Source organism: Perognathus longimembris, chromosome 2, assembly GCF_023159225.1.
Source record: "Perognathus longimembris pacificus isolate PPM17 chromosome 2, ASM2315922v1, whole genome shotgun sequence".
Classification (NCBI taxonomy): Eukaryota; Metazoa; Chordata; class Mammalia; order Rodentia; family Heteromyidae; genus Perognathus; species Perognathus longimembris.
Window position 1 is genome coordinate 45,699,470 of NC_063162.1, and position 27,260 is coordinate 45,726,729.

The 27,260-nt window shown below is 47.5% G+C and overlaps 2 protein-coding genes and 1 pseudogene across 7 annotated transcripts in view; 2 read left to right on the forward strand and 1 right to left on the reverse strand.

Annotated features, from left to right (window-relative positions):
- Sgpl1 (sphingosine-1-phosphate lyase 1) overlaps positions 1 to 9,818 on the forward strand; it is a 66,521-nt gene extending 56,703 nt beyond the window's left edge. For all 5 annotated transcript variants that reach the window (XM_048338955.1, XM_048338953.1, XM_048338954.1 and 2 more), the window contains 7 exons: positions 473 to 578; positions 1,959 to 2,057; positions 2,752 to 2,901; positions 4,140 to 4,378; positions 4,798 to 4,944; positions 6,500 to 6,620; positions 7,191 to 9,818. In XM_048338955.1, coding sequence (XP_048194912.1) covers positions 473 to 578; positions 1,959 to 2,057; positions 2,752 to 2,901; positions 4,140 to 4,378; positions 4,798 to 4,944; positions 6,500 to 6,620; positions 7,191 to 7,331 — 1,003 coding nt within the window. In that variant the 3' untranslated portion in view covers positions 7,332 to 9,818. The remainder of the gene's footprint in view (positions 1 to 472; positions 579 to 1,958; positions 2,058 to 2,751; positions 2,902 to 4,139; positions 4,379 to 4,797; positions 4,945 to 6,499; positions 6,621 to 7,190) is intronic.
- A 2,695-nt stretch (positions 9,819 to 12,513) lies between these two features.
- Positions 12,514 to 17,048, reverse strand: Pcbd1 (pterin-4 alpha-carbinolamine dehydratase 1). 2 transcript variants are annotated; one of them, XM_048338958.1, is made up of 5 exons: positions 16,994 to 17,044; positions 14,879 to 14,960; positions 14,667 to 14,798; positions 14,097 to 14,177; positions 12,514 to 13,002 (listed from the first exon to the last, which is right to left on the reverse strand). In XM_048338958.1, the coding sequence occupies exons 2-5, from the start codon at positions 14,930 to 14,932 to the stop codon at positions 12,904 to 12,906; spliced, it is 366 nt and encodes a 121-aa protein (XP_048194915.1). In that variant the 5' UTR covers positions 14,933 to 14,960; positions 16,994 to 17,044; the 3' UTR covers positions 12,514 to 12,903. The 2 variants fall into 2 exon arrangements, with proteins under 2 accessions (XP_048194915.1, XP_048194916.1); XM_048338959.1 differs by lacking the exon at positions 14,879 to 14,960 and having other exon boundaries at positions 16,994 to 17,048.
- Positions 17,049 to 21,690: 4,642 nt separating this feature from the next.
- LOC125343987 lies at positions 21,691 to 23,850 on the forward strand (annotated as a pseudogene).
- The last annotated feature ends 3,410 nt before the right edge of the window (positions 23,851 to 27,260 follow it).

Consider the following 27,260-nt stretch of genomic DNA (forward strand, 5'->3'; position numbering starts at 1 on the left):
TTGGATCCCCTCATCTAGAATTACATTTTTTTTGGCTAGTCCTGGGGCTTGAATTCAGGGCCTGAGCACTGTCCCTAGCTTCTTTTTGCTCAAGGCCAGCACTCTATCACTTGAACCACAGCGCCGCTTCTGGCCTTTTCTATATATGTGGTGCTGAGGAATCAAACCCAGGGCTTCATGTATGTGAGGCAAGCACTCTACCATTAGGCCATATTCCCAGCCCCTAGAATTACTTTTTAAGTTCTCTCTCTTTCTAAACATCAAGAGAAAGTTTCTATGGAAACTTAGTTAACCTCTTTTGCTTACAGTTAGAAAACAATATAGAAACAAACATAATATGCAAAATATATAAACAATATATATTTGAGGGAAAATAATCAGAACTTTTCTCCTAGTGATTTAGAATAGCTGATGTGTCCTCACTTGAATCCTGTTTCTGTCTGTGTTTCATTATTGTCCTCTCATCATCTAGTGTGGCTCCCCAAAGTGCCCATGCTGCATTTGACAAAGCAGCCAATTACTTTGGGATGAAGATTGTGCGGGTTCCACTGAACAAGATGATGGAGGTGGATGTGCGGGTGAGTTTTCAGCCACATTGACTGCCTCTCTGGTTACACAGTGCTCCCCCCCCCCCCCCGAAGTATAGCACCTGGAGCAGTAAAAGCTGCCACTTCTGTGCTGATGGAGTGCATTTCTTTAGATTTTGTAAAATGCACGTGGATGAACTTGCTCCAAGACTCATTGTCATCTCAATAGTAATTGTTTTTATGCCTCATATTTTGTTTTAAAAACACTTTTTTCCCAAATTTTTATTATCAAACTGATGTACAGAGAGGTTACAGTTTCATACGTTAGGCATTGGATACATTTCTTGTACTGTTTGTTACCTCGTTCCTTATTCCCCCCCACCCTCCTCCCCCTTTCCCTTTCCTCCCATGAGGTGTTCAGTTCACTTACACCAAACAGTTTTGCTAGTATTGCTTTTGTAGTTGTTTGTCTTTTTTTACCCTTTGTCTCTCGATTTTGATATTCCCTTTCAATTTCCTAGTTCTAATACCAGTATTGACGGTTTCCAATATACTCAGATAAGATTACAGAAATAGTGTAGATATAACCACAGGAAGGTGATACAAGAACATCATCAATAGTAGAAGCTACAGATACACATGGGACGTTGAAAGTAGTTACAACTGTGATATAACAATCGTTTGCATAACATGGAGTTCATTTCACTTAGCATCATCTTATGTGATCATAAGGGTATAGCTATTGGGCTCTTGTGATCCTCTGCTGTGACTTGCCTAAACCTGTACTAATTATTCCCAATAAGGGATACCATAGAGTCCATGTTTCTTTGGGTCTGGCTCACTTCACTTACTATAAGTTTTTCCAAGTCCTTCCATTTCCTTACAAATGGGGCAATGTCATTCTTTCTGATAGAGGCATTGTGTATATGTACCACATTTTCCTGATCCATTGTCTACTGAGGGGCATCTGGGTTGGTTCCAGATTCTAGCTATGACAAATTGCGCTGTGATGAACACTGTTGTAAAAACACTTTTTAAAATACTGTCAGAACCACATCTGCTTAGGCTTTGTTAGTGCAGTACACAGGTGAGTGTGAGTCCTTACTGTGTCAGAATTTGGTTGTTAGTAGTTTGTGGGGCAGGGACTCACATTTGGATGTATGGACTTCAGCTCAGTGTAGTGTTCATCTCCACAGTGGTTGCATTGTTCTCCCAGTCAATTTTCCTTCATGCACCTATGTGCAATGTCTGTGTCGACCTCCTGCCTTAGAGTAGGAGGTGTCTTCTCCTATGTGTCAGTAATGGACAGGCTACTAGTGGCCACTAGTGGACCAGACTCTGTGTCAGTGACCCACATTTCCTCTCGTGGCAGAAAAGAGAAGAAGAGCTGTGACATGGACTCTCATTTTCCCTTGAATTTTCAATCCCTAGGCCATGAGAAGAGCCATCTCCAAGAACACTGCTATGCTCGTCTGCTCCACCCCACAGTTTCCTCATGGTGTGATAGATCCTGTCTGCGAAGTGGCCAAGGTGATGAGAGAACTAGGCTACATCTGTATTCAGATTGAAATTTTAAGATCTAATGGCACAGTAGTTGGCACATAGAAGTTGTTTTGTTTGGAGGTTTTTGGGGGTGTGTGGTTTTTTTTTTTTGTTTGTTTGTTTTTGGCAGTTTGAACTCCCCAAGGCTTCACACTTCCTATACTTTACCAACTTGATGCAGCCCTTAGAGGCAGTTTTGATTTTAGACTTGACCACAACACTAGTGAATAGTTAGAGTAGGCCCTGCAGCTCTTCCTGGAGCTTCTGAAGTCACTGGCATCTGCTTGTGGCAGGCCTGCCTGTGAAATGCTTTTCTGAAATAGTGTTGACTTATATATTTTGATCAGGAAGAATTGGCATTTAGCATTATTCCCACCAGCAGGTGGCATTCCCAGGCTTCTCATCTTGGGTAGCAAAGCAGGAGTCTTTCTCCTGGCCCTGCCTCTTTCCTGCTTGGTGGTGCTGGCAGCTTGAGATGGCATATATTTCACTGTAAAGTAGATGTCACATTTCAGTTTGGTTGTTTTGAAGGCTACATACTACTCAAGGATAAACTTGGTTAGCAATGTCAGAAATGTTTTAACACATGGGGACATGATTCACAATAGCCCTGTGTTTATAGCATAGCGAAAGTTTAAGTATTATTCTATATTCACTTAAATTCTTTGTTCTGTGGAACTAGCTGGCTGTCAAATATAAAATACCTCTTCACGTGGATGCTTGCCTTGGGGGCTTCCTTATTGTGTTTATGGAGAAAGCTGGATACCCACTGGAGAAGCCATTTGACTTCCGGGTGAAAGGTGTGACCAGCATTTCTGCTGATACCCATAAGGTGAGCTAAGGAGGAGATGAAATTAAATGCTTGTGGGTGTTTATTTTGATTGTTAGCCATAAAATAAATTGAAGTATAAAATTAAAATAGGATCTTTATTCTTAGTAGGCCAGGCATTCAGATGACAGGATATAGGTGACAGGTGATAAACAGTAGTGGAAAAAGCCTCTTACCTTTGCCTCATATTGACTGAAAGTCAGCCTGACTATGTAAAGGAGGGCCTTTTTCACAAAGGTCCCTGCAATCATGCTGGAGTCTGTGAGAAAGAGGGTGGCTGTTGGTTCTGCAACTCCTGTGCTGCTGGAGCCCTAAACCTGAGTGACTGCAATAAGGGAAGAGTTCTTTGGGAAAAGGACCCCCATGCACTTAGAATGGTTAGCTTACAAAGTCTGAAATGCCTGTGTTCACCACCCATGGTGTTGTGAGGTAAGGCCTGGATCATTTGGCAACTCTTGCAAACATTCAGATACAGAAAAAGTGTCAGCAGGTTTAGACTATGTATCTGGTTCTGCTTACATTTTCAGAACTGTTCTAAACTAGAACATAGTAAAGATTGTTCTTCAAACTCCCCAGTTCTCTACAGTAAACTTGTAATCAGAATCTTTCCTGCCTATCACCTCTCATGGCCCTTTGCTCAACCATCTAGTTCTGCATGGCTCTGGGAGCAAGTGAGCTCCATATTGTTAGCTCAGCATCAGTTACCTGGGAGACCACATTTGCTATGAGGAAACCAACTACACAGTGTGACTTCTAGGTAGACTCTAGATTCCTGCGCCATTAAGTTCTTAAAAGGAAGTATAATTTTAATCAAAAAAACATGGTGTGTGTGCCATATATGATTTTAGTTCCTCCAAGTGACTGGGTTCCTTCTCTTCTTGGCTTCCAGTAGAAATCTGTCCTTATTTCTACCCTAACCCATCACCCCAAAGAAAGATGTTCAATAAGGAGAGCCACAGGCTGGGCAAGAGTAGGAGGAATCCCATTCACTGAACAGACTGCTCTTGCCTGACATCAGATTCCCAGCTCCTGACACAGAGGTTCTACAGTCTCTTTCCCAGTCCCTTCTCCCCATCAACACTCTACTTTGAAGTCTTCACTGAGGGGAAGCATCTCAGAGACTCTGATTGTGTGTGTGTGTGTGTGTGTGTGTGTGTGTGTGTGTGTGTGTGTGTGTGTGTGTTGAGTGGGCCTTCCAAGCACTGTCACACTCACTCTCACCCATCTGCTTCTCCCCTCAGTATGGCTACGCCCCTAAAGGCTCATCAGTGCTGCTGTACAGTGACAAGAAGTATAGGAGCTACCAGTTCTTTGTCGGCACTGATTGGCAGGGTGGCATCTATGCTTCCCCAACCATTGCAGGCTCACGACCTGGTGGTATTGTTGCAGCCTGTTGGGCTTCCTTGATGTACTTCGGTGAGAACGGCTATGTTGAAGCTACCAAACAGATCATCAAAACCACTCGCTTCCTCAAGTCAGAGTATGTGTGGAAGATGGGGAATGCTGTCTTGTCTCTTGCTTTTTCTGCTAGTCAGTTCCAGGCGTCATCTTGACTGTGCAAGAGCCTTAGCCTATTTGCCACCTTCTGAGGGACCAGGGCTGAGGGTAGCAGTGCAGGAGTTGGTGCTGGGGGGAGGAGAGGGGCTTTATTTCTCTGCTGTTGCTTGGGAGGAAGGTAGAGCGGTGGGAGCCAGTGGTTCTGATTCATTAGGTCTTGATGAGTTTGTGCCATGGCATATTTCTAAGGATCTGTCTGCAACTCTGATCTCTATAAGTTCCACTGATCTCAGTGTGTCTCTCTTTAGTTAGAAGATGAGAAGGTTGAGCCCCAGAAGGTTAGACTTAATAAAATATATGGTCAGAGGAATCTGTGTGGCTGAATTTTCTGTTTGTTTTCAGGCTGGAAAATATCAAAGGCATCTTTGTTTTTGGGAATCCCCAACTGTCAGTCATTGCACTGGGCTCCCGGGACTTTGATATCTACCGACTATCTAACTTGATGACTGCTAAGGGGTGGAACCTGAACCAGTTGCAGTTCCCCCCCAGGTATGTGTGAGACAGCTTCTTTTCCTGTCCCTTTGCTCTCCAACATTTGGGGGTTTGAGGAGTGAGGAGAGCTGACATGACAGAGTTCAGCTGCTTGGCTCCAGCACTTCACTAGCAGCAGTCTGAACAGCTGTGTGATGTGTAGGATTGCCTTCTTTTTTTTTTTTTTGGCCAGTCCTGGGCCTTGGACTCAGGGCCTGAGCACTGTCCCTGGCTTCTTCCCGCTCAAGCACTCTGCCACTTGAGCCACAGTGCCGCTTCTGGCCGTTTTCTGTATATGTGGTGCTGGGGAATCGAACCTAGGGCCTCGTGTATCCGAGGCAGGCACTCTTGCCACTAGGCTATATCCCCAGCCCTAGGATTGCCTTCTTGACACCTGGCATTATTAGACATAAGGAACAAGACCCTAGCCATAGACTGGTAGAATTGGGTGCTGACATATTAAGACAAGTAGTTTGTCATGTGGGCCTTCCACTCAGCCTCACTCTCTGATCCTTCTTGTACACAGTCATGAAATTGTTCATGAGCAATTTTTATCTCAAACCCCCTTGGAGATGTATGACTATTCAGACATGCTTCTATGTTCTCAGTATGCTTTTTTAACGTAATTTTCCATGATGCCATGAAATCCTCCTCTCAGGCTAAACAGGTCTGTCTCGTGTCCTTAAGGTACAGCTTAATCTTCCAAGGTTGCTGCCATTGCCAGCTCCATTTGGACTGTCTTTTCCTCTTCACAATTTTCTGTAGACTTGTCCTCCCTCCAGGACATTTACAGTGTCTTCATACCCTCGGTTCTTTGAGACCCAGCCATATGGTTATTTTCCCATGAAAGGATGTCCTCCAAAGTAAAAGTGTCTCATAAAGCTGGGTGCTGGTGGCCTACACCTGTAATTCTAGCTACTCCGAAGGCTGAGATCAGAGGATCATGCTTTGAAGCCAGCCCAGGCAGATAAATCCATGAGAGTTTTACTTTCAGTTAATCACCAAAAGAGCCAGAAGTAGAGCTGTAGTTAGGGCAGTAGAATGCTAGCCTTGAGCAAAAAAGCTCAAGGACAGCATGAGGCCGAGTTCAAACCCCAGTACTTGCATAAGACAAAAGTCTCAAAGGTCATGGCTGAAGGAATCATGGTTCGAGGAATCATGGTTGACAGGGCAGGTAGAACAGAGGATCTTTTCTGATCATGCTGAGAAGCCCTCAGACCCAGGCAGGTACTTGAGAACACTGATGCCCAGGACAGAACAACAGAAATAATGTGAAGGGGGCCTGGGAATATGGCCTACTGGCAAGAGTGCTTACCTTGTATACATGAGGCCCTAGGTTCGATTCCTCAGCACCACATATATATAGAAAAGGCCAGAAGCGGCACTGTATCTCAAGTTGGTAGAGTGCTAGCCTTAAGGAAAAAGAAGCCAGGGACAGTGCTCAGGCCCTGAGTTCAAGCCCCAGGACTGGCAAAAAAAAAAAAAAAAAGAAATAATATGAAGGGAGAGTCAGCAAACTCCTGTATCCAGGTCTGCTTTATTTTAGAATGTGTCTCTGTTTCTTCTCCTGCAGCATTCATTTCTGCATCACATTAGTTCATACCCAGAAACGAGTGGCAATCCAGTTCCTAAAAGATGTCCGGGAATCTGTCACTCAAATCATGAAGAATCCTAAAGGCAAGGCCACAGGAATGGTAAGAACACCTGGAGAAATTTCCCATACAAATTAGGGGCTGGTGTACGGGTTAGTTGTAGCTGCTAATGTTGGCTCTCCCCGGTTTCTCTGGCATCTCAAATGAGATGTACCTGGTGAATTAGAAGCTGCTCCACAAACGCAGAAGCTGGTTTTATTTGCAAAGAATTTTGACACAGGAAAGTCAATAAGCATTTTTTCCTCTGTATTTATGTATACACACACACTCACACACACACACAAACACACACGCATGTATACACGTAACAGAAGGTGGTTTTGTCCATTTGTAAAGAACATTTTGACACAGGAAAGGCAGTAAGGAGCTTTTCTCAGATTTACACACACACAGACACGTACACACTCAGAGTAAATCCCATAGAATAGTGCCTTTATTCAGGAAGGTGAGCTGGAAAGTACCTGTAAAAATAAATCCTGCCAGCTGTTTTTCTGATTAAATGACGTCTGAGCAGGAAATGGGCAGGGCAAGGGTTGTGGGTTGTGGTTTCCAGGTGTGAAGCTGAGACTGTGTTCATCCTCACTAATGGCCCGTCTTTGTTTGGATTCACAGGGTGCCATCTATGGCATGGCCCAGGCAACTGTTGACAGGAAGTTGGTTGCAGAACTTTCCTCAGTCTACTTGGACAGCCTGTACAGTACTGACACTGTAACCCAGGGCAACCAGATGAATGGCTCTCCAAAACCCCGCTGAGCTTGGGCCCTTTCTGGTCCCAAGGGGCTTCTGGCCTTCAGAAGGTTCTCGGGATATGCAACAGGCCACACACAACTTTGACCTCTGGTCCTGCTCCTTAGGGCACGGGATAGATCATATAGCAGTGTTGGCCTCAGAATGTGGGTTCTTCTTTTGTTACCTTTGTGGGTTTTCAATTTGAAGACCCAAAAGGATTCTTTGTGGTATAATGAATTTGCCCTTGTAATGTAAATGTTGCCCTAGGGATTGTTTGGGCCATTTTCTTGTCTAACTTCTCTAGCTTTCATCTCTACTTAATGTCTACATGGCCATTCTTACCTGTCCTGATTCCTTAGGGAAACCTCAGGCAGATGTTTTGATGGCCAGATAGGAGGCATTTTTGTAACTGATGTTTCCCCAGGTGGGTGTTAGGTGTGTCCTGAGAAGGAGGCCATTTTAGCCCTCTGTTTGCGAGTAGGTCAGTTGTCTCTTAGTATCTCTTTCATTGCCACTCGTTTTATTTTTCCAGGGCCCAGGTTGGCCAAGTGGTTGTTCCCTGTGGTGCAGGGTGAGCAACTGAGCACACAGCTCAGTCTCCTAGGGCAGGCTGGGAGAGCTTCGGGCCCTGCTTCACCTTGGTTGCCACCATCTTTGGAAGTGCTTGCTGGCATATATGCCCATTGCTTTGTTCTTCCTGTTGCAGAACAGGAAAGGAACGTGGTTTCCAGAGAATTACGGATTTATTGGCTGAGCATTGGCAGCGGTCAGTGCACAACTGGATCTTCCACTGGATGGTGGTGGGAGAAGTCAGACCCCTTGCTGTGCTCTCCTGAACAGCAGCATAGCTGAGCACCCAGGCTCATGTCTGTGTTGGTGGTGGGCCTCCCTCTCCCATTGCCTTAAGCCATCATGTAATGAGAGTATGTTTTCTTGAAGGAAAGGCTTGACACCTCCATAAGCTGCCTTGACTTACCTGAGGTGAAAGTGAGGATGGTGCAGGAGACATTGTTTTCTCCCCAAGAGTGCACTTTTCCTGCCTTTACCCTTTATCAGCTTCCAGAGGTACTATGACAAGTTACCTCAGGTACGGTTCCTTCTTCTGCCCTGGCTGATGAGCAGTGTGGGATGGGGTCATCTTTTTGGGGGCAGGCAGTCATACGAGGGCCAGGCTATCCTATTACCTGGAATTGGTTTGTAAAACCAGTTTGCTCAGGGTGGTGCAGGACTAAGCCTAAACCCTGGGTCTACTTCCGACTTTCTCTGTTTTGGGGAGCCACTGTCCTGATCTCATGACATCATACCATGTGCCTTTCTCTTCAGCAGGGAGCTGTTTCTGACCCAGGCCCTAGAGGATGGGCCAGGCTTGAGGTTTCTGTTTGGGTAGGAGAGAACTTAGGACTAGTCAGGAGGAACTTTGCTGCGTTCCATTCCCCTGCTCAGGGCTCCTGAATGCTCATCCTTTCCTGGCTTCTGTTCTCTAGCTGTGCTCACTGGGAATATGGGCAAGAGGAGCCCCATACCGGGCTTTCCTTCTGGCATGTTTGTTGCAAGCAGTCTTTCTTGAACATTGTATTTCTCCTGAGGAACTGCGAGTAGCTGACCATGGCTTTGTGTGGTGTGTGTGTGTCTGTGTGTCTCTTTGTCTCTTTGCCTCCTGTTTCCCTTTCACAGTACACCGTGGGGTTCAGGAGTGGTGGCTATTCTTGTGTACAGGTGTCAGGGAGCAACTGAAATCTGTAGCTTACCTCCTTCCTTCAAGGACAGAGCCTGTGAGGGCAGCTGTGATCAAAGCTGTGTGGTGGTTATCTCAGGACTCCAGTGCATCATGTTGGAGGAGGCCCCAGGGACCCAGAGCACCTCGAAGGCACTGCTGTGGCTTGCCAGCAGCTAACACAGAGAATCATGTGACTTTCAGTTTCCCTGGGACCAGACCTGAGCCACTCACTCCTCTGTGCTGTGGCTGTGACAGCATTGGTGCAGGAGGGGAGGAGGGGCACGTGGGGGGTGGGTGGGAGATATGTGTTTTTCAAAGGGACCTACCATAGCCACTTTTAATTGTGATTCTGAGCCTTAGTTTGACTTAACGCTTTTGTGGGCTCTTCATTTTGTGTATGTAATTTTATGTGTGCACATAAACCTAGTCTGTGGCCGAAGTGGGTAGAGTGACTATGATATCATGTTGTTAACAGGAGTCACATTGGCTTCTGCAAAGTCTGTACTGTCTTAGAAAGAAGTAGTTCCTGCGGGATGTGACTCAGTGGTAGAGTGCTTGCCTGGCATGTGCCAGACTCTGGTACCATCGCCAGACAGAAAAGCAAAGCAAAGTAGTAGTCCTGTGAATGTACTACCATGTCACTTACAATATTACCAGTTTTATACTTGGAAAATGGTACTTGCCTCTTTTAAATCTGTTTTTGCATTTCTAACCTTCTCTTCCCCATTCCCTTTTCTAATTATGGCAATAATTTCTTAAGAAGCAATTAAATAATTAAATGTCCCAAACTGTAACCACTGTGGATGTTGCACTTATTTGTTGTTCACTTAGGTGCACACATGAGATCACAAATTTAGTGGTGGCCTTTGAATGTACTGCTGGCTCAAGATCTCCCCCTAGTGGTGAGATTGTGCATTCCCGTGACACTGCCACTAAAAGCAGTAACCCATGCTTTAATAGGTGGCTAATTAGTCTCCCTCTATACCAGGAGTGATGGCGGACCTATTTGTGAGGTCTGGAATTCAAGGCAAAGACCATGTCTTACACTTTCTGCCATCTTTATCATCAATTTATTCTTACATTTTACTGATAGTTTAGGCTGTTTTTGGTGATTCTCAACAACTGGGCAGTGTGGCTTTCTGACCAAAGGATACTGACTTCAAGCCTAACACTTGGTTTAGGGTTTAGCTCCATGGACAATCTTTACACATACATAGGCACTAAGCATCTTGGTCCATTCTGAATAGGAGAAGACTTCCTGAAGTATGGTTAGTCTAGATCAGTAGGCTGTCATGTAGGTAGTACAGGTTTTGTTCTGGCTTTCAGCGAATTCCAGCTTCCAGAATGAAGACAAGGAATGCTGTCATCACTGTACACTCCCACCAAATGGCCTGATTTTCTGTGGCCTGTACATCCTGAGTGGCCGGGGTGTGCTTGCCTGAGGAGGGGCCTGTCTCACTCAGTGACAAGGATGCTCATGGCTTCCCTGGAGGCTGCACACTGCTTTGCTTCCTCTGGGATTTGGGAGCGACGGCCTAGTGTGACAGCCACAGCAGCACACAGTCAGGCTTTCACAGCCTGTTCTTGACTTGGAATTTTAATGCCCTTTTACTTGTGTGTTTGTCCTTGTCATAAGTCCTCACTTATCCCTTATGTCAACTGTTTGGATTAACTTTAGAATAAAGTTGTTTCCAAAGAGTGCTTCCTGTATTTTGTGAGCAGGTTATGTGACAGCATAGTCCATACATCCATAGTGGCTATCTCCCTCAGTTCTCTCATCAGGACACATTTAGAAACATTGTCAGAAATGGCACAGAAGAGGCCACTGTTTATGTTTGGTGTCTGTAAGCTTTGCAGATGAGTTGTTGTTAGTGATGTGTTGATGATTTCACTAGCATATGACCCAGGAGGGGTCCAGCTAACCTGCTTGACAATATGTTGCTTCTTTTTTGACCCAGGCCAACTTGATTGTGACATTCATTGGCATTTGCCAGGCCACATGCTACCCAGGCAGTGGTCCAGGTCAAAGGTCATCAGTGAAGCCTGCTGCCAGAGGCCTGCCTGCCTCATGACACAAGTAATCAGGGCTTGTGTAAGCTGCACACTTGTGTGAGAGACTGCACCGGACACTTCCCCCGCCCAGTACATCCAGGGTATATTGTGTTCCTGGCTAGGGGCCTGCGCTCGAGAACAGTGCTGAGCTGCATGGATGGCAGATGGCCTGTGTCGAGGACTGCAGTATCCTCCGTAGAGAGCTTCACTGAGAATCTGAGAACAGGAAGCCATGTGGAGTAGAAATTGCCCCCCCCCCCCCCCGACACCAGAGCCAGTGCACCAGGGTTCTTCAGGGAAGCAACCATTTTACACAGAAGGAAGGAGACTTCTGAAGGAACGAGCTCCAGTGACTGCAGAGGCTGGAGCCCCTGGAGAGCTGACTTGTCAGTCCAGAGGCCTGCAGCCAGTCTGGGTGTTCTTGTTTGAGCCTAGAAGCAAAGACCAATGACCCAGCTCAGGGTAGACAGGAGTTCTCTGCTATTTGAAGGAAGAGTAGTCCTTTTGCTCTATAAAGGGCTTCAACTGACTGAAAAAGGCCTACCCATATGAGGGAGTGCAGTGTGCCTTACTAGGGACGGATTCAGTTGTGGGTCTCATCTAGAGATACCCTTAAAGACAGCACCCAGAATGGTGTTTGGGCTTTCTGTTGCCCAGCCATGCTGACAGGTAAAATTAGCCATCAGAGTAGGAAGAACAAAATATGACCCTGACTGCCTTTCTTTCTACTCATAGGTTCCAGTGCCCTACATATCTTTCCCTGTGTTCCCATGCTTCCTGGCTATCTGTGTCTTAGGAACCCTTGGGTGTCAGCTGCACCCTTGTTACCATTACTTTATTGTGTCTCCTTGGTTCATTGTTTTTTTTTTTTTTTCCTCTTGGTCCTGGGGCTTGAACTTAGGGCCTGGGCTCTGTCCCTGAGGTCTCTTTGGCTCAAGGCTAGCACTCTAGAATTTTGAGCCACAGTACCACCTCTGGTTTTCTAATGGTTAATTGGAGACAAGAGCCTCATAGACTTTCCTGCCCTGGGTGGCTTTGAACTGAGATCCTCAGATCTCAGTCTCCTTAGTAGCTAGGATTATAGGTGTGAGCCATTAGTGCCCAGCTCTTGGTTCATTTGTTATCATGCCATCTGTCATTGCCCTGGTCAATCCTGTCTAACATGTGAGTGGTTTTTCTGTTTGATTGCCCTACGTGATTAATGATCCTGAAGGCAGGTGTTCTGCCTGCTCTTTCAGTACCCTGAACATGGCTTACGCACAGTAAGTACTTTCCACTTAATGCGTTTTGTTTTAGGGTGTAACTCAGGGAACAGCACTCATCTAGCAAGCCCCATCTTCAGTACTCAAGAACAAGCCAACCTGAAAAGCAAACTAATGGCTACTGACCAAATTTGGGTGAAGTTGTGGAAAGGAAAGAAGGTTCTATAGCCAGAGATGAAGTGATACAGTAGCTTTATTGGAAGCATGAAAGCACTGGCTTCTCTGTCACACAGGATGAGGTTTGTTAGGCTCCTGACTGCAGTGGGACTTTATTTCACCTTCTGTCATGGAAATGAATTAGCCAGACAATAGGACACGGCCTAGAAAGGACACATTAGTGTTGCTGGGAAGTTGCAAGGGCAGAAAGAGCTTGTTGAATTAGTGTAGTATACTGGAGCTCCAAGGATGGAGAGAGGGGCGAGGATGGGAAAAGGTCTCGATTCCTGGGGCTGGTAGTATGCTGGCAGCAAAGATACTCCTAAACAGAAGCAGCAGAGTCAACATGGCCGTTCTGACTGTAGCAAGCATTGGGGAACGTGAGCTGCCTTGCAGAGTGGAGCCACGTCTATGTCATGGATACTGCTACTTGCTCAATGAAGCTGGCCAGGTTTATGTCCCGTTCTGAAAGGCCCGCACACTCATGGGTGCTCAAGGTGATGTGGACCTGCAACAAAAGCATGGTTAAGCACCTGAGACACACTGAGTTCTCTGAAGAGCAGCAGAGTCTCTAGTCACGGACTAGCAGCTAGTCACTGCCATTTCCTCTGGCAATAGCAGCTAGTCACTAAAAATGCTTTGGGGGATAGTAGCTGGTCACTGGTCTGTCTTGGGAGAGGTAGCCAGTTAGTACAGTCCCTTAAGGGATTACTTCCCTGTAACAAGGATGCATACTGTATCTTCTACATCTCCTTTAGATGTTTACCAAAATAATGGTGATGTCAGCTACTGAGATTAAAACTTTTACACATAGGTGTCAAGGGCAACCTCAATGCTAAAGGCAAGGCCAAATCTGTCAGCGATTCCTAAACATTGCCCACTTACAGATAGCATCTTCTCCCTTAATGCATTGTGGTGGTGTTATTGTTCATAAAGGTACTGATAAGGCCTGGGCACTGTATCTTAGCTTTTTCACTTTCCCCACTTGAGTCACAACTCTACTTCCAGCTTTTTGCTGGTTATAATTAGAACTGAGTCTCATAGACTTTTCTGCCCAAGCTGGCTGTGAACTGCAATCTTTAGATCTCAGCTTCTTGAGTTGCTAGGATTATAGGTATGAACCACTTGTGCCTACCCCTTTTTAATTTTTTTTTTAATAAGCAGAGTCCAGCAGAGAGCTCTTGGCACATGGTGGCCATGTGCACATGATGGTTTCAATTCACTAAGTAGACAAGTCTGTTCTGTTGGCTATGCATAGATTTAGTGGGCAAAAAGCTCATTCCAGAAAGACTATTTAGAGCTATTTACAATGACCAAGGATGCCCCTATACTATAGCCCTTTGTTTTCTGGGCTTTTGTCCAACCAAGGACTGCTCTAAACACAAGTATCTCTGTTTTAATTTGCATTTCCTTAATTTGTAGAGAGACTGACCATCTTCTGAGATGTTTCTGTTGGTTCTAGGGAGGAGATGAATAGAATGAGGGGACAGTCAGCCTGTGGGTGGAGAGGGCCGGAGTCAAGTCCAAGTGAGAGCCTTCACAATACGTTGGGAATTTCAGGATTGGACAGAGCAGAACTCAGTAGAGTCACATGACACTTACCTTGTTGTACACGTTAAACCATTCGGGATGGTGGTCCAACTTCTCAGCCTGCAGGGCCACTCTTGTCATGAAGCCAAAAGCCTATCTTAGGAAAGAGACCTTTAAGTGTTCTGAGTGGACTCCTGGCACCTTTTTATGCCCAGTTAAGGCCTAGCTTTCTAGAAGGGACCCTTGAGCTCAAGTCACTTCCTGAGTGACATCCTGAGTTGTCACCTGTTCCTGAGGCATGAGTTAGAGGCTGTCTCTGAAGCAGGAAGAGAAGGTCTTCTTACTAGGATCACTACCAACAGCAGATTACAAGAGGGTTAGTCTTAGCCAGTCATTTGGCTATTAAAATGCCTTCAGAGGTATATTCATTTGCTGCCTGAACTATTTCCTTTAAGGATTATTTCCAAAAGTTCCACGGAGAGGGTCCATCTTCCTACTCTGCACAGAGAATGGCCCTGGCCAAATGATCACTAGGTGATTTGGGAAATCATTTCCCCATGGCTCAGCCACTTTTTTCTAACTGGAAGGGAGGAATAAGCCTGGAGCCCCAGGCTTTGTAGGCTGCCACCTTGGCTCACATACCCTGTTGAAGTCTTTGAAATGGAACTGCTTGAAGATAGCATCTCGGCCTTCCAGCTCATTCCACCCTACAGCCCTCAGGTTTGGCAGCAGCTGGTCCCGCTCCTCAGCACTTAGCCTGTGTGCTTTGCCAGCCTAAGGACAAATCAGAGGCCTGAGAACATTCCTTTTTATAGGAAATTAGGTCTGAGCTAGCAAAGGAGATCACTCCAGACCTTTGGTGGAAATTCTGTCAGCCTCTTCCAGCTGCTTTGACCATGGTAACCCATCAACAGGTCTTCAGGCAGTACAGGAACCCTTGACAAAGCGAGAGGTCTTTAGGGTGGTACTCACCTGCCCAGGTGGTGGTGGACTGTGAGACTGTAGATCTTGGGTTTTACACTTCCCTCAGGGTAAGACCCCCTCCCCAGCCAATCACCAGGATAGAGAAGTATTAGTGCCTCCCCCACTGCCACTAGCCTGACTCCCCAAAGAAGCTCTGCTATGGTAAGATGGCCTAAAACCAATCTGTCCCAGATCCAGTTTGCTATGATGACCCGTCAGGTAGACACATTGCCCTTCCTTTTCTGATCATCTTTGTCCGGTCCGTTCCCATTCCCTGAACCAGAGCTTTCAGGTGTACTGGAGAGAAAATGGGCCTGCAGGGGAACACACTCCCTGCCCCTCGTCTGTGACAGCACTGGCAGCTTCTCAGAGTTTGATCTGTGCATCCCCAGCCTGGGGGCATTCACAGCAGGATTACAAGACATTCTTACCCACCCTGCAGTTGACCACCACAGGCATACCTCCTCAGGACCTGATCATATTCCCATGCAGCCTCTCCTTCCCTGGCTTCCAGGCTCAGGTTTTCTCTCACCAGCCACAGCTCAGGAAGCGAGACCACAGGACTCCATCCTATCTGCCTACTGTGGAAAGTACTCAAGGCAGCCCCAAGTGGACCAGCAAAGAAGAGGTAGAAGCAAGCGTCAATACTCTCGGGGTATCCAGCTTAGGAGTTTAAGAGACCCTAGGATCCCAGGCTTCTAAAAACAGACACACATCCCCATCCACCTATCCCAGACAGAATGCCAAACTGCAAATAGGGGTAGGGGAGGGAGAGCTGAGCTTTTGTAAGCAGCCCACAGTCTAGCTGGACTACAGGATAGGCCTAGGCTCCAGTTTTGCTATTTACCATTCTAATGGCATCTACAGCTTGTGCTTTCATGAGTGAAGGGTAAGAACTTATACTTTCAGATCAAGAGGGGCTGCTGGGACACTGGGTATCAAGTAAATGTCACTTGCATTTAAAAAGTACTTCCTAGGGCAAGGAGGCCTAGGTTGGTATGCCTTGGAAACCTTTCTTTCTCTCTTCCCTCCCTGTGCTCTCTCCCTCTCCTGCCCTGGCTGTGGAGGGCTGCAGAGTACACAGCGAGATAGGCATCATCCACTGCCCAATAGCAGGTCTCCTTTCCAGAGCTGGCCCTTTCCTGGGGTTGATAAACCTTTGTATCCAGGGCAACCAGACCTCAGCCAAGGCATCAGATTGGCTTGAAGCTGAGGGGAGGGGAGGAGGCTTTTCTCTATGGTATCGCCTAGAGTCTCCAAATCTCACAGCTGACTGACAACCTCTGAGCTCCAGGGTTAAGGGGTGGGGGGGAAGTGTCTGTTTGCTCAGTAAATCAGGTCAGCTTCCAGCCAAGTGTGCAGAGGGGTTACTGATTATACAGGCTTATATGGAGGCCTTGGCGCCCTTTCCCAAGCCACAGCCATCCACATTACCCTTGAAGTCCTCACTGCTCAAAGGCCGGAAAGGGGCTGTTTTGGTAAAGCCGTGTGGGTCTGGGGGCTCCTGCCCGCGCCGTGCAAAGGTCCTGAACACCTCCGATCTGGGGACAGCGATCCCGAGCCACCATGGCCTCTCAGGAGGGTGCAGACTGGGCGCAAGGCGTGTCCCAGGTGTGCAGGGAGCCCCGAGTCTCTCCAAACTCCTCACCCCGAAGTGCCACCGGTAGGGGCAGCCAGCGGGCACGTTGAGAACCCACACATCCAGCCTGCCGGGCAATCTGCCTACACCCGGCCCTCGGGAGCCTGGCAGTCCCGGCCTGGGAGGCCGGGCCACCCCGCTGGGCCCGCCCGCCTGCCACAGCCCCTTTCCGGGGCCCAGCTTCTCGGGAGCCTCCAGAGCCAGGGGCCGAGATTTCGACACTGCAAGCCCATTCCCCTCGCGACCAGCTCCTCAGGGGGCTCGCAGGGATCCCCACCTGCCCTCCACCCACCCACCCACCCACCCACCCACCGCCCCCCGCGCTCCCCAGGCCCGGGCCGCTCGCGCCCCGCCGGCGGCCGCTCACCATGTCCGCGCGCAGGCAGCAGGTGGCGGCAGGGCCGCGAGCGCAGGGCCGGGCGCAGTGGCGACCTCCCGGGGGCGGAGCCGCCCTCCCCCCGCCCGCCTGCCCCGGTAATGATTAACCGCGGGCGGACAGAGACAGACAACCTTTTGGCACTTTGCTGCTGCTGCGCAGTCCAACTAGCGCCGAGTAGAGCAGAGGTGCGCCACTGCACCCCCAGCCCATTTGTCACTGGCCAACTAGACACAGGATGCAAAGCCACCCCACCCTTTCTTTACACCTAACCGGCTATAACAGAGGCACAACTAATTGCACCTGTTGAAAGCACACCCGTTGATCACAGTTTCCGGAGAAACCCTCAGCACTAAGGATGGGGATGATTAGGAGGATACCCTACAGCCCTGAAGCCTTCCCTTCCTCCCCTTCCCCGGCCCCCATCACTGCAGTGCCCACTTCCTAGACTCTTATGTGGATGAAAACGCCTGTATAAACTCACCTGCAGTATTCTGAGGTTCGGCTCCACGATGCATGTATGATAGTCCCTGTTTTAAATGGACGGTATCGAGGTACAATCAGTTATTTGATAGGATTACTTAGATCATGTACAGTGCTTAACCATTTACTAGGACATTAGGGCTCAGACACCTGAAGCTGTTAGGAACAACCACAAAACAGACTTTGGATGCACACATGCTTTTATTGTACTTGGTTGGGTACCTAGGAAGGGATTGCCACAAACTACAGCAGGTGTGTATTTATTTAGAAACTACTAGGAAAATGCCACAGTGCTTTGACCAAGTCATGGAGAGGCAGATCCGAGGGAACAATTCTGCCCAACTGGAGATTAAGCAAGGAAGTAGTGTTGGCAACATTACCCCTGCTCATTCCATCATAGGTCTTCACTGTAAGCAGCTGGGAGGCTTTCTTCTTTTATGTCACACCTGACAGGTCCTTGCCCTGTGCCTGGTTGACTTGAGTAAGGAGCTGTGACCCAAACATGGCTTCTGCTCATCATTGGCCAGCTGTGTGCATGTTCAGACCTGCTTACACTACAGCCCCAGCAGCACCTGACTGCTGCCCCAAGGCAAGAGCAGAGCGAGACCAGTCATGAGGAAGAATACATTTTGTTGTAAGTTGTGATGGTGCTTGCTTGAAATCCTAGTACTTGTGAGACTGAAGCAAGAGGAGTGAGAGTTTGAGGCCAGCCTGGACCACATAGCTAGACCTTGTTTTTAAATATATATTTTTTGTTATTGTTTTAAACCACCAAATTCTGGGTATTTATAGACAGCAGGAACAAAGGTTGTCACCAGAAGTTAGGATGTGACCCTAAGAACAAGCTGTCAAGCCATTTCCTGTTGATTTGTGTGTTAGTTTCTGAATGGATGTCAGGAGAGGGCAGAAAGGAAGATTTAAAACCAGCTAGGTAGCTGGGCACTCATTATTCATGCCTGTAATTCTCGCTACTCAGGAGGCTGAGATTTGAGGATTGGGATTCAAAGCAATCTGGGCAGGGAAGTTTGTGAGACTCTTATCTCTAATATACTCAGAAAAAGCTGGAAATGGAGCTGTGACCCAGTGGTAGAGAACTAGCTTTGAGCAAAAAGAAGCTCAGGGACAGCACCCAGGCTCTGGGTTCAAGTCCTAGGACCAGAACAACATCAACAAAAATCAACCCCCCAACCCTCCCAGCAAGGTTCCTGGTTCTACCTACAAGGTGGAAAACCAGAAAGTGTTCTTCACACAGTAACAAGAACAATGTCTGCCCCCTGGTGGGGATTGGCTCCAGGACTACTGTGGCTACCAGAATCCTAGGATGCTTCAATCTCTTCTATAAATGGTGCTGGCAAAAGGGTAGTGGTTCTTACCTGTAATCCCAGCTACTCAGGAGGCTGAGACTTTGAAGACTGTGGTTCAAGGCCAGCCTGGGCAGAAAAGACCAAGGGACTGTCCCTCCAAATAATCAGCAAAATGTTAGACTAGAGGAACAGCTCAAGTGGTAAAGTATCATCCATGAGTGAGCAAACTGAGCAAAAGTGCCTTGAGTTCAAATCCCAGTACCAGCACAAGAAGGAATTAGAAAATAGTAGGAAATGATGTAGTTTTGCATAGAACTTATCACATTCTCCCAGATACTTTAAACCATCACTAGCTTATTTACAATAACTGATAGAAGGCAAATATAATGCAAATTATGATTATGCTGTGTGTTTAGGAAATAAACAGCAGAAAAGTGTCTGAACAAAGTGGTGCTAAATGCACACTTACTTCATGTAGCTGCAACCTCACTCCAATTGGAATGAATATGTGTCCACCACGAGCGTATGTGCTGGTGTTGATGCAACTACACTTGGAAACAACACAAGTGTCCTCAACAGGGAAAAAGCTGGCATGTTCATCGGCTGGTAGGTCACTCAGCAATAAAAAGGATCATGCCACGGTCACCAATAAAAAGGATCATGCCATAGTCACCTTCAACCTAAGGGAGAATCTCAAAAGCATTGTGCTTGCCAAGTATGGTTGTACACTGCTGTAATCCCAGTCCTTAGGAGGCAGAGGCAGTAGAATGTTTTTGGTTTTTTTTTTTTTTTTTTTTTTTGGCCAGTCCTGGACTCAGGGCCTGAGCACTGTCCCTGGCTTCTTTTTGCTCAAGGCTAGCACTCTTCCACTTGAGCCACAGCGCCACTTCTGGCCATTTTCTGTATATGTGGTGCTGGGGAATTGAACCCAGGGCCTCATGTATACGAGGCAAGCACTCTTGCCACTAGGCCATATCCCCAGCCTCCAGAGGCAGTAGAATGGATACTTTGTAAGACCTTGTGTCAAAAGAATAATAAAATGAAAAGAAACAGGAATCTGGGTGTCAGTGGCTCACACCCAAAATCCTAGCTACTCAGGAGCCGGAGATCAGAGGATCACAGTTCGAAGCCAGCCTGGGCAAGAAAGTCCATGAGATTCTTAACGTCGATTAACCACCACAAAACCAGAAGTGGCACTGTGGCTCATAGTGGTAGGGCACTAGCCTTGAGCTGAAAAGCTCAGGGCAAGTCCTGAGTTCAAGCCATATTACAAAAACAAACAAAAAAACTCAAGCAACCTACTTGTGAAATTAAAACAAGTGCTCAGGGCTTTGACCAAAAAACTCCAGTGCCACCAAAATAAAAAAATAAAAGAGAGGAAGGAAAGGAAAAAAAGAAGAAAAGGAAAGGAAACAAATAAAAGAAAAGCTGATGAACCAGGCATGGCGGCACAGGTCTATACTCCCAACATTCAAGGAGGCTAAGCGAAGTAGTAGTAGCTCAGGTTTCGTGTATTTAGAAAGAAAGAAGGAAAGAAGGAAAGGAAGGAAGAAAGGGTAGAAAAAAAGGAGGAAAGGAAGGGAGGGAGGAGGGAAGAAAGGAAAGAAGGAAGAAAGGGAGGGAGAAACCATCATGAAGATGAGACTAATGACAAGCTGACAGCGCTCATAAGTAATCTTCTCCAACACATTTTCCCCTGTGTGAATGGCTACTCTACCTTCTGCTGATTGTGTGCACTATAATAACATTTTATTTTCGTAAGATACAATCCTGCCAGTAAGACTTATTTCAATAGATGCACATGCACATTCACCAACAAGTGTTATGCCCAAATTCTGAGATCCCAGAGACCACCGAGACCGAGATTGATGCAAAAGCAAAGGTGCTGTTTATTAGCAAATGTGCATTTGGGCCAACGTGCTCACCAGATGCAGCTGAGAGACTAGGGTGCTGAGGAAGGGGGTTGCATACTTTTTATACAAGTGAACAAACTTCAGGGGCTTCCCATGTTGGCAGCTATCCTAGTGGTCGACCTTCAGCAATGCCTGATAGGGGACAGCTGCACATTTCAAAACAGCAATGGTTTATTCTTGGCTAGGTCAGCTTGCTCCCTATCTGTTCTTTTAAGTGGGCTACTCCTTGAGGTCTTTTTTCCAGCAACTGCACTCTCATCTTCTCAGAGTCAGTTTTAACTCTAGCATGGCTGTTTCTTTTTCAAAACGGAATCACTTTGGTCTTTCATTAGGAAACGTTACTGCTACCTTGTCCTCCACCAGATAAGGTCCCAAGAGCTACCTGTAAAAATGACAACTCTGTGTCAGAGGAAGTAAGAAGCCAGGATCAATGACCCACCCTAACTATAAAGATTCTTGAAAGTTCGGTCTAGAGGGGAGCGTGACACCCTCCCCTCCCCTTCCCCTGCTCTCCTCCATAGGCTTTTGTCCAGAATCCCCCCTGAAGGAATCATGTGATCACCTGGTCCACCTCCTGAGCATGAGTCAGCAAAGTGCCCCAGGCTTGGAGGTCACTTCCTCCTGCTCTGGGCCCACGCCCTCCTTCCCCCTGGTCCCGCCTCCTGTGCCCAGTGACAGGTTCCCTGGGTTCCAAGACAATTCCGGATCCACCCTGGCCACGCCTCCTCCTCACCCTCCCTTATATAATCCCTCTGCTCCACCTCAGGAGGCAAAGGCCTCTCAGCCAGCCCCCATCTCTTGCAGCTGGGCCAGCGGGCAGGCAGGCGAGTCGGCTGCTGTTTGTCTCTCCTAGGGCTCAGCTCTGCCCAGCGATTCGCTTTGTCTTGGGGACTCTTCGCAGTGTAGGCAAACTCTCCTGAACTCGGGCCGCTGACTGGGCTTCCAGTGCGTGCTGCGCGGGTGTCTCCCGGGCTCTCCTCCTGCAGACATGGCGGCCTCCTCCTCCGCCTCAGCAGGGAAACAGAGGATTCCTCAAGCAGCCAAGGTCAAAAACAAAGCTGCAGCTCCCGTTCAGATCACTGCCGAGCAACTGCTCCGAGAAGCCAAAGAACGAGAGCTCGAACTTCGGCCGCCTCCGCCTGCACAGAGGATCGCGGACCAGGAAGAACTCAGTGACTACAAGCTGAGGAGAAGGAAGACTTTCGAAGACAACCTCAGGAAAAACAGGACTGTGCTGAGGAACTGGATCAAATACGCCAGGTGGGAAGAAAGTCAAAGGAGATCCAAAGGGCTCAGTCCATCTATGAGCGTGCTTTAGATGTGGACTATGGCAACATCCCCCTCTGGCTGAGCTATGCAGAAATGGAAATGAAGAATTGCCAGGTCAACCATGCCCGGAATGTGTGGGAGTGGGCGGTCACCACGCTGCCTCGAGTCAGCCAGTTCTGGTACAAGTACACGGCCATGGAGGAGATGATGGGGAACATTGCCGGTGCCCGGCAGGTGTTTGAGCGCTGGGTGGAATGGCAGCCCGAGGAGCAAGCCTGGCACACCTACATTAACTTGGAGCTGAGATACAGAGAGGCGGAGCGGGCATGCACCATTTATCAACGATTTGTTCTTGTGCACCCGCACGTGAAGAACTGGATCAAATATGCCCGCTCCGAAGAGAAGCAGGCTGCCTTTGCCCATGCCCGCCAAGTGTATGAGAGAGCTGTGGAGTTCTTCGGAGACGAATACATGGATGAACGCCTTTTCATTGCTTTTGCCAAGTTTGAAGAAAACCAGAAAGAAGTGGAGAGGGCCTGAGTCATGTACAAGTATGCCTTGGACAGAATTCCCAAACACCGTGCCCAGGAGCTCTTGAAAAACTACACCATCTTTGAGAGGAAGTTTGGTGACAGGCCGGGTATTGAAGCTCTCATCGAGAGCAAATGCAGGGTCCGGTATGAAGCGGAAGTGAGGGCTAATCCGCTCAATTTCGATGCCTGGTTTGATTACTTGCGCCTGCTGGAAAGCCACGCAGAAGTGGAAACAGTGCGAGAGGTTTATGAGAGAGCCGTGGCCAATGTCCCTCCCCCCCCCCCAATCAGGAGAAGAGGCACTGGAAGCGCTACATCTACCTCTGGGTCTACTATGTACTCTGAAGAACTAGAGGCAAAGGATCCCGACAGGACCAGACAGGTGTATCAGGCCTCTATGCAATTAATTCCTCACTGCAAGTTCACATTTGCCAAAATGTGGCTCTATTACGCAAAATTTGAAATACGACAGAAAAATGTACCATTTGCCAGGAGACTTTTGGGAACTTCCCTAGGCAAATGTCCAAAGAACAAGTTGTTCAAAGGCTATATAGAGCTGGAACTGCAGCTGCGAGAATTCGACAGATGCCGGAAGCTTTACGAGAAGTGGCCGGAATTTGCACCTGAGAATTGTGCCTCGTGGATTCAGTTTGCGGAAGTAGAGACACTCCTTGGGGATCTGGAGAGAGCCCGGGCGATTTATGAGTTAGCCATCAGCCAGCCACGCTTAGACATGCCAGAGGTGCTTTGGAAATCGTACATTGACTTTGAAATGGAGCAGGAAGAAACGGAGAGACCATGAAACCTTTACCGACGCTTGCTCCAGCGCACGCAACACGTCAAAGTATGGATCAGCTGGGCTCGCTTTGAGTTGTCTACAGGAGAAGAAGGAAGTGTGGCTAGATGCAGACAGATCTATGAGGAGGCTAACCAAACCATGAGGAACTGTGAAGACAAGGAAGACAGGCTGCTGCTGCTGGAATCTTGGAGGAGCTTCGAAGATGAATTTGGGACAGTATCAGAGAAGGATCGAGTAAACAAACTCATGCCAGAGAACGCCAAGAAGAGAAGAAAGGTCCAGACTGATGATGGGTCTGAGGCAGCCTATGAAGAATGCTATGACTACATCTTCCCAGAAGATGCAGCCGCCAACCTAGCTAACCTCAAGCTCCTGGCCATGGCTAAACTTTGGAAGAAACAACAACAGGAGAAAGGAGGCTGCTGAGCAAGATGCTCATGAGGACATGGAGGAGAGTGCAGCACCAACATTCCTGCAGAGCAAAAAGGATTGGGCGTTGTGGTTCTCTTTGGTTTTGTGGTTTATAATCTTCCTTTGGGACTCTTGACCCCTGGAACTTTTCCTATCTTTCACTAGAAAGCTTTCAAAGCTTTGACAGGTATATTTGTTAATGGTTGCACAGAGACGTTTTGGATTAGTCAAGGGTGGGGAGTTGTGAGTGAAAGAATTTTCACCACGGAAAGAAAATCCAAAAGAGAAAGAAACTCTTCTAGAATAAGGCTGCTGCAGCCCCGCCAATTTGAGCAGCTGAGAAACTCGCTCCTGTTCACTGTACACCTTACACGCTGGCATCTAGTTCTGGAGCTAAAAGGAGGGTTTTTTGGACAGTAGACATGCAGAATGAATCCTAGCTATTCAGGAGACTGAGATCTGAGGATCGAGGTTCAAAGCCAGCCCGGGCAGGAAAGTGCGTGAGAGCCTTATCTCCAATCAACCACCAGGAAATTGGAAGTGGCACTTTGGCTTAAGTGGTAGAGTGCTAGCCTTGAGCTGAAGAGCTCAGGGACAGTTGCCAGGTCCAGAGATCAAGTGCCATGACTGACACACACACACACACACACACACACACACACACACACACACACACACAGAAAGAAAGAAAAGGCAAAGCTCCCATGGATCCTCTGAGGTTGAAGATCAAGCAGAAAATTCCATGGGGACCACCTTCTCCTCCAGCAGCAAGGAACATGATGATGAAGGCAAGAAGAGGAGTTAGCAGTAGATACTCCTCTCTTCCCGCTCAGTGCACTTTGTCCAGAATCCTAATGATGCAAGTGAGGGGGGTACACTCTGTAAATGGTCAGCATGAAATCATATCTGGGTGCCAGCTCCCAGGGTTAATTTTCATTATAAGACATAGAAGGATTGAAAATATGGCTCTGAATGACTGCCTTTTTTCCAAGAGTGTGTTGTGTTAGTGCTTCTGCCACCATGTGGCACTTAGAGAACATACAATCCCTCTCCCTGCCCAACCCCACAGTCAAAACCACTTCCTTTTGTGTGCCATTAGTAGTCACAGGGGTGATCTTTTGAATAAGAATGGCTGCTTATCAATGAAGTAACACCAATCACAATGAGGAGGATGTTCTCAGTGTGAAAATGTGCTAGCAAGTGAAACTTTCCCCTACTGTGTTTTTGGACTTTGGAGTGGGCAACTGTTTGTATTCAAATGGTTGATTCAAAACACACACACAAATAAATAAGTATCTATGTAAATAAATGAATGAATGAATCAGTAAATGTCTTTTGGAAGAGATGCTGACTCACAAGCCCCTGTGTCCCTGGGAAGTTGGAGATTGATCTGATCCACAAGGTATGCAAGGACCCCTCACTTGGTGATGCCAAGTGAGAAAATCTGGCCAGGCTCCAAGGAGAGAGTGCCTGGCCCTGAAGAAGATGACCTTCAGCCAACAGCTCTACAACCAGCTCCGGAACCCCTTGGGCCCTGCTCTCAGACCAGGACTTGGATCTCATGGAAAAGTTCCTGACTTGTTCCCTGGGGAGTCTGATGAACATGGAAGATGGCCTCAAGCAGGACTTTTTCCATAAGACACCTCCCCCTCCCCTGCAACTCCTCACCCTCTACCTCAGCCATAGAGCCTTCCTTTTCCCCCACAGGGCCTGACTATTCTGAGTGGCACACGCTGAAGCACCACCAGCCCTCGTCTAGGTTACAGCCAGCTGGGGGACAAGACCTGAAGGAGACCGGCTTGCACCTCACCACCACAAACTAGGGGGCCTTAGCTGGGGGCTGGGGCTTCAGCCTCCAGCTGTGAAGTTCCAGCCACCCAGCCTCATGCAGACTTGGCTCCTCCATCCAGAGCCGCCTTTAGCCACCACACCTGACTCAGTATGCTTCCTCTGAGTCTTTCCATGTTTTCTTTCTCTACATTTTGATTTGTACGCTTGTAGAATTAAATGACTGTTTCCTTGTGGAAGGCAAAATAAAGAAAATAAAATTAAATAAAATCCTTCCTGCCTGAAACATGTGGTGGTCTCCTTTCAGTGATTCTCTCATGAGGGAATCCATCAACCAGGCCCAGAGGGCTGGGCTTCTTTATTTTTACTCAGGGCACATTAATGAGGAGCTGGGGAGATTACCCACAATCCACCTTGACACATGAATGCAGGAATACATTGTCCCAAGTGCTTTGTGTATCCTAGTCATTTCTTCTATATGGAAGATATCTAGGTACAATCAATTAACTGATAGGATTACTTAGTTCATGTACAGTGCTTAACCATTGGCTCCGGGTGGACATCAGCGCACAGACAACTACATAAGAGACTTTAGATGGACACATGCTTTTATTGTACTTGGTTGGGTACCTAGGAAGGGATTGCCACAACCACAGCAGGTGTGTATTTATTTAGAAACTACTAGGAAAATGCCACAGTGCTTTGACCAAGTCGGGGAGAGGCAGATCCGAGGGAACAATTTTGCCAAACTGGAGATTAAGCAAGGAGGTAGTGTTGGCAATATTACCCCTGCTCATTCCATCATAGGTCTTCACTATATGCTGCTGGGAGGCTTTCTTCTTTTATGTCACATCTGACAGGTACTTGCCCTGTGCCTGGTTGACTTGAGTGAGGAGTTGTGAGGCAAACATGGCTTCTGCTCATCATTGGCTAGCTGTGTGCATGTCCAGAGCTGCTTACCCTACAGCCCCAGCAGGCTGCTGCCCCAAGGCAAGTGCCAAGTGAGACAAGTTAGGGAAGCAAGAGGAAGAACATTTTTTGGTTTTGAGGTGTAGTCGGGCTTGCCTGCCATCCTAGCACTAGTGAGACTGAGGCAAGAGGAGTGAGAGCTTGAGGCCAGCCTGGACCACATTGCTAAATGTTAAAAAAAAAAAACAAAAAACAAAAAAAACCAACAGCACCTTTTTTTTTCTGTTACTGTTGTTTCAAATTACCAAATTCTCAGTATTTGATGGCAGCAGGTCAAAGGTGGTCACTAACGATTAGGATGTGGCCGCTAGAACAAGCTGTCAAGCCATCTCTTCTTGTCTTGGTAGTGTCTGTGTGGGTGGCAGGAGAGGCAGAAGGCCGGATTCAAAGGTAGCCAGCTAGGTGGGCACTGGTGGCTTATGCCAGTAATACAAGATATCCAGGAGACTGAGATCTGCGCATTGGGGTTCAAAGCAAACCTTGGTAGGAAGTTTATGAGACTCATACCTCTAATGAAATTCTCAGAAAAAGCTGGAAGTTGGATCTGTGGCTGAGAGGCCAAGAATTAGCCTTGAGCCAAATGAATCTCAGGGACAGTGCCCCAGGCCTGAATTCAAGACCCAGGACTGGAACCAGGATATATACATATCAAATAAATATACCCAGCACGTTTCCTGGTTCTGCCTAGGAGTTGGACAACTGGAAAGTGTTCTTCCCACAGTAGCAATAAGCAAAGTCTGCCCCCTGTTGGCCACAGGGGAATGGCTGCATGACCACTTTGGCTACCAG

What these genes read in the sequence shown, in the direction of transcription:
- Pcbd1 (XM_048338958.1), bottom strand. Translation starts at nt 14,932, where the DNA reads ATGGGTTACCATGGTCAAAGCAGCTGGAAGAGGCTGACAGAATTTCCA. An exon ending in TGACAGAATTTCCACCAAAG is followed by an intron (nt 14,799 to 14,878) that starts GTCTGGAGTGAT and finishes ATTTGTCCTTAG; the next exon opens with GCTGGCAAAGCACACAGGCT. An exon ending in GGTTTAACGTGTACAACAAG is followed by an intron (nt 13,003 to 14,096) that starts GTAAGTGTCATG and finishes CTTTTGTTGCAG; the next exon opens with GTCCACATCACCTTGAGCAC.